Source organism: Aotus nancymaae, unplaced genomic scaffold, assembly GCF_030222135.1.
Source record: "Aotus nancymaae isolate 86718 unplaced genomic scaffold, 86718_ANA_hifiasm-v0.15.2.pri h1tg000041l, whole genome shotgun sequence".
In the NCBI taxonomy this organism is placed as follows: domain Eukaryota; kingdom Metazoa; phylum Chordata; class Mammalia; order Primates; family Aotidae; genus Aotus; species Aotus nancymaae.
In genome coordinates, this window is record NW_026988455.1 from 12278932 (window position 1) to 12285046 (window position 6115).

General features: G+C 47.8%; 1 protein-coding gene across 1 annotated transcript in view; it reads right to left on the reverse strand.

The window, feature by feature from the left end:
- The window catches only part of SLC1A1 (solute carrier family 1 member 1), an 87714-nt gene extending 82031 nt beyond the window's left edge, over positions 1-5683 (reverse strand). The window contains exon 1 of the mRNA XM_012454562.2: positions 5569-5683. Within this exon, the coding sequence (XP_012309985.1) occupies positions 5569-5659 (91 nt within the window). The 5' untranslated portion in view covers positions 5660-5683. The remainder of the gene's footprint in view (positions 1-5568) is intronic.
- Positions 5684-6115: the final 432 nt, after the last annotated feature.

Below are 6115 nucleotides of genomic sequence, written 5' to 3' on the forward strand. Positions count from 1 at the left end.
TCTACCTCTCGCTACTTGAACATTAAGTCCCATGAGGACATGTAACCTGGTGACAGGAGCAGGGCTGTGGGGGTGTCCCAAAGACGCTCACTGTTCCCCTATCGGATGTGTTTTTCCAGGTCCTTGGGCCTCACTCACCCAAGAATGGGGAGGGGATTCCAGAGAGGGAAATCCGTATAGGTAAGGGAATAGGGGGAATTTAACCCCGGAGTTACTTCCGCCGCATTTAAGTTCTTGTTCAGTGAGAGGAGCCTTTCCAGACCTCCTCTGGAGTGATTGATCTTTGACTCTGATATAGTATTGGTTGCCTGGCCCGCAATCAAAGCCTCCTCCCTTGGAGCTTTTGGCGGGCTTTCTAAACAAAGGAAGCTCACCTGGGCTGCCTACCTAGCCCACGCACTGCACGGGAAAGTTCGGCAAAGAACTCTAGGCTCCCGGATGGGGAGGTGGATGGAGGCATTGCGCTGGGAAGTTCTTGCCTTTGAAACCACGCCCCTTGTGGGCCCGGGGAAGAGAAATTTACATAGTCCCTCAGATATGCTGTGTGACCCAGCTCTAGAACAATCCCTGGTGCACAGTGGGTGATGTCTGATACATATGTGTTGAACGAATGGCTGAAGTGTTGATTGCTGCAGGGATATTCCTACACACAGCTGAGCCAAGGTTCTGTGCAGATGCGTGGCTGGGCCTGGAACCAGCATGAACCGCTGCCGGGCTCTGCCCTCGGGGGCTTCACAGACAAAGCGGGAAAGCCTATGCCACGTCTCAAATTGGCACGGCCAGATGCAGCTACTTGAGCTCCAGGGTAGGAGACATGAGGCTGGGTAAGGATATTACTAAGACCGTGAAGGAACTGTTTCTGATTTTAGACAATGGAATCAGAATCTATGCATGATTGCTTCCTTAGCACTCCAAAGAAAACAATTGAGGATGAATAAGCTTGCCAGCTCCATCATATAAATCCCAATACCTATTGCTTTTTCTGAATATCTCTAAGTTGAAATCACAGATTTTTCAAATGACTAAAGTAATAGCATAACTGGTCTGGAAAGATTATGTTTTATATTGTGACTAGGGTAAGGATATAATAAGTACCTTAACATTATATGCTATCTAATCATTATTGAGTGGCCTGAACTAGAAGGCTGGTAGAATTTTCACTCAGTAATTCTGCTTGGACAGAATTCCCACTTAGAGCAAAAAACCTTCCTTCAGAATTTAAATACATACTTAAATTATATTTATATAAATTATGTTTTTAAATATTTAAATGAATTGAGGATTAGGGTGTGTGGCACAAAACAAAATGATTTATTCTACTTCCCCTTTAAAAAAAATGACTAATACTACAGAGGCAGGTATTAGCTCAGACAGAACATGTCATCAGAACACGTGAATCACCCTAGACTAAATTATAGGCTGGACACTAAGCAAAACTGAGAAAGAAACATAGCATGAGAGAATTTATTTCATAAGAAAATTTTAATTTTCTCATAATCAAATTATTCAGATTTACCTTAAAATAACAACTATTGAGTGCTGAATATATTCCAGCCACACAACTGAGTATTTTCACATTATCTTAATCACCTCTAATAGTAAATGAGGTAATGACTGATATCTCCAATTTCCAGAAGGGGAAACTGAGGCTTGAAGGGAATACACAATTTGCCTAAATGATAGAGCTTGATAGGGAATTCAAATCCCAAGGATTCTTCACTCCAGGCTCCGTGCTCATTCTGCCATTGTATGGAAGCAGAGAATAAGCCTATAAGAGCTGTAATGAAAGCCATGAAAATGTTCCTAGTGGTATTTTAGTAGAGGATTTTCCTGTGAAAATCCAAGACATTATTTTCAGGACCATGTAGGGTGTCACAGCAACTAACAAAGATGGTCAACTAGCTATTCAATCCCTTCATCTTGTGAACAAGAATTTGAGAAATGTTTAATTCTTAGCATTTCCTTGTCCATGAAAAGAGTGAACTTCCACACCTAATAAAGATGACCTTTTATTACATTTTCCCTCATGTGCTATATCTAGAAAAATCAGAGGCTTTAAGTTGGCTAATAAAAATCTTTGTCCCTTATTTCCATAATCAAATATTTTAAAGTATTAGGGCTACTGAATTATATATAGCAGGGACCAAACATCTCATTTCATTATTATTTCTTTAAACTATATTTTTAGAAATAGAGATGAGATCAGGCTGGTCTCAAACTCATGAACTCACTCATTCCTCCCTCCTCGGCCTCTCAAAGTGCTGCGATTACAGGTGTGAGCCACTGTACCTGGTCAGGGACCAGACATTTCAATGGCTATAATCAGAAGATGATGCTTTGTCAGGATAGTTAATAAATTTCACAGGTTTGTGTCTTTTTGAGATGGAGTCTTGCTCTGTTGCCCAGGCTGGAGTACAGTGGTGCAATCTCAGCTCACTGCAATCTCTACCTCCCGGGTTCAAGCAGTTCTCTTGCCTCAGCCTCCTGAGTAGCTGGGATTACAGGTGCCTACCACCATGCCTGGCTAATTTTTGTATTTTTAGTAGAGACAGGGTTTCACCATCTTGCCAGGCTGGTCTTGAACTCCTGACCTCGTGATCCACCTGCCTCGGCCTCCCAAATTGCTGAGATTACAGGTGTGAGCCACCGCGCCCAGCCACAGTTTTTTAATTCTTTAAGGTCCACATGCTGAAAAGTCCAGAAGGGAGGTGACATCAGAACTCTTGTAATTTTCCTGGATCAATTAAGGCAGTTATAAAATAAACTCTTACTATCATGATCTAGCAAAAGCTTATGAATAGACTCAATGTCACTGTTATAAGTCACTGGAATTTCGCTGCCAGTTAAACAAGTCAGCCCTTACAGGCCACACAAACAGAGGTATGATTTTCCACTCAGGCCCAGTACTCTGAAGAAACAGAAAAAGAAAGGACCCCTGTTAATGGTGTGCAGCAGCGGATCTAAGTTTGAGACTTCTCAGATCAGAAGCAGAACTGCCCTTTGTTGCCATCTGAAGGAGCAATATCCAGGAATATTTTAGCTGGGCACTTACAATTTTTAAGTAGTGGCTTTCCTTTCTAGAGAAAAGTACTCAAACCAAGCTCATGCACATTAAAATTGGAGGAAAGTGTCAATCTGAGACCAAAGGTCATGTCTGCAAAATGGGCATGTATTTCTTGACCCTGAAGATGTATTCATGCAACTGGTTCCAAAAGCCCGGGAACAATTGCTTAAAATATTTTCCAAACCAGTCTCTAGTGAATCGGCATGCTGACCAAGTAGTGTGCAACATTTGGGTAACAAGTGAATGTCTCTGAAGAGCCCCATGCTGAAAAGGCAAGATTACTTCACTTTCACAGGAAATCAGGAGGGAGACACAAGCCAATGTTTACCTTGCAAAGTCTTTTTCTTTTCTTTTAGACAGGGTCTCACTCTTGTCGCCCAGGCTGAAGTGCAGTGTCATGATCACGGCTCACTGCAGCCTTGACCTCCCTAGGCTCAGGTGATCCTCCCACCTCAGCCTCCCGGGTAGCTAGGACTACAGGTGTGTACCACCACACTAATTTTTATCTTTTTTTAATTTTTTTTTGTAGAGATGGAGTTTCACCATGTTGCCCAGGCTGGTCTCCAACTCCTGGGCTCAAGCAGTCCTCCCAACTTGGCCTTCAAAAATGTTGGGATTATAGGTGTGAGTCACCACGCCTGGCCCTCTAAAAGTCTTTTTTTTTTTTTTTTTTTTAAGGTGGATTCTCGCTCTGTCACCCAGGCTGGAGTGCAGTGGTGTAATCTTGGCTCCCTTCAGCCTCTGCCTTCTGGGTTCAAGCAATACTTCTGCCTCAGCCTCCTGAGTAACTGGGATTACAGGCATGTGCCACCACACCTGATTAATTTTTTATTTTTAGTAGAGATGGGGTTTCACCATGTTGGCCAGGCTGATCTTGAACTGACCTCAAGTGATCCACATGCCTCAGCCTCCCAAAGTGCTGGGATTACAGGCGTACACCTCTCTCAAAGTCTTTAAAAAGAGTTTTAACAATTAATCCTCGACTCTTATCACTAGGAAAATAAACAAGTCCATCTCTTCTCTTTGCCCTAAAGGAAATCAAATCGTTCTTTGTAGCTGTGATTTAAATATGGTAGAGTAGGATAAACCGTCCCTTAAAAATGTCCAAAACCACTGGGCACTTCTTGGGGGAAATATTCCAGATTTGCTTCTCTACTTCTCTTCTTTCCTCCTACAAATAGCCTCTCCTAGGGCTATTCCAGGATGTTATTTATTTACTAGAAACCTCACTTTCCTTTGCACAAGGTTCTGGAGAATCCAATCTGACCCCAAGAATTCCATTAACTTCCAAAGGCCATTTCCCTCCCCTTCCTCCGCCCTGAGGGAGAGAGGGTGGTTCAGAGGGGAAGGAGGCAACACCATATATTCTGAGATTTAGAAGCAGCAACTGGAAAGGAAAGTACCTGAGGTTGGGAGGGGACAAGGTGTCCCCCCACTTGCCTTTTCAGCAGACACTTCTGCAGTTTCCAAAGGGAAGGTGGAGACTGCCAAGGAATCCACATTCCCCAGAGGGTGCAACAGCCCTTACCTGCTGAGAGTCCCTACTTTGGAGCTATCACAGGAAAAGGAGACGGATACGGCCCTAGCCCCAAGGAAGTGTATCCCCAGGCCCAAGCTAGAAAACACACAATCTTGGCAAAAAATCAGAATCTAAATAGGAGTAACTCATACCTCTGAGCAGTGGCTCAGACATCCACCTGGTCCAGTGATCTATGAGGGGTGGATCACTTAAATACACCCTTGTTTAAAAACAGGCAAGGATGGCTTAAACATTATTTTAAATACAAAAACAACGTGGAGAGCAAGGAAGGCAGGAGGGGAGGCGGCTGAGTTCTTTTAGCTCTCTTCCCCGTGACCTCCCGCGGGCCACAATGGCACATCCCAGAATTCAGGCATGAATCTGGCAGCTTTTCAGAGTCCGGGTGCAGACAGTTGGCGCTTGCCGCGTGGTGAGGCACCTTTCCACGCACTGCCCAGGGTGAGCGGCGGCAACGTTCTCAGCCTCCCGCCCCTAAGGGTCCAGCCCATCCCGGAGGCCAAGGTGCCTCTTCCAGTTCCACTGAGAACTGTAATCCACACTCAATCTCTGTCCAGGCAGCGTGGCTAGGGGTGGGGGATGAGAAAGGTGTCGGTGGTAGGGGGAGATACGGTGCAGGATTAACAAAGAAAAAAATCGAACCCTGTTTTCAAACGAGCAGAACCGAGAGCTACTTGCTTCCCTTTCCACCCCCAAGCCCCTTTGATCATTTTGGGTAAAGCAGGAACCAGCAGCTCAAAGAGCACTCAAATGGGAGTCCCTGAGGAGCTTTGTTCTTAGTGTGCAGTAATCAGAACGCTTGGAGTAAAGCCCCCGCGGGGGGAGGGGGGCGAGGCTAAGACCTAGGGGGCGCCGAGGGACCCTGCACGGAGTGCGCCAGCGCCAAGCCCACCCTTACTGCCGCACGCGGCCTGGGCGCAGGGAGCGCGTGAGGGTGCCCGGATCTCCCACCCGCCGCGCCGCTCACCTAGCACCACTGCCGCCACGGTGGACAGCAGCAGCCAGTTATTCTTCAGGAAGCGCTTCCACTCGCATCCCTTCCTCGCCGGTTTCCCCATGGCGGTCGCCGCTATTGTGCGCCGAGCTCGGCCGTGCGCGCGTGGGCTAGGCGACCCGGGGACCGCTGGCTGCCCGGCGGCTGGCGAGATGCGGGTGTATAGGGGAGAGGTGAGCGCTGGTCGCTGCAGTCGCCGCTGTCACCACCGCCGTTGCTGCTGCCACCTGGGATCGAGCACCGCACCAGCCGCCCTGCTAGCCTGGTGGTTTTGCGTGGCAGGCGCGCCCGGCTCCTCCTGCCGCCGCCGCCGCGATCGGCGGCGCCCGGGCCAACCAGCGAGGCAGGAGGGAGGAGCGGTGAGCCCGGGTGGGGAGGGTGGGTGCGTGCGTGGGGCACCCGGGGTCTCCACGGAGCAGGCGTGGGAGGGCGCCCAGCGCTGCGGCAGGAGCTGGGGCGGCCTCTCTGGGAACCCTGCGTCTTGCTCCGCAGCCTTCCGCTGGAGTCTGTCTCGCTTTCC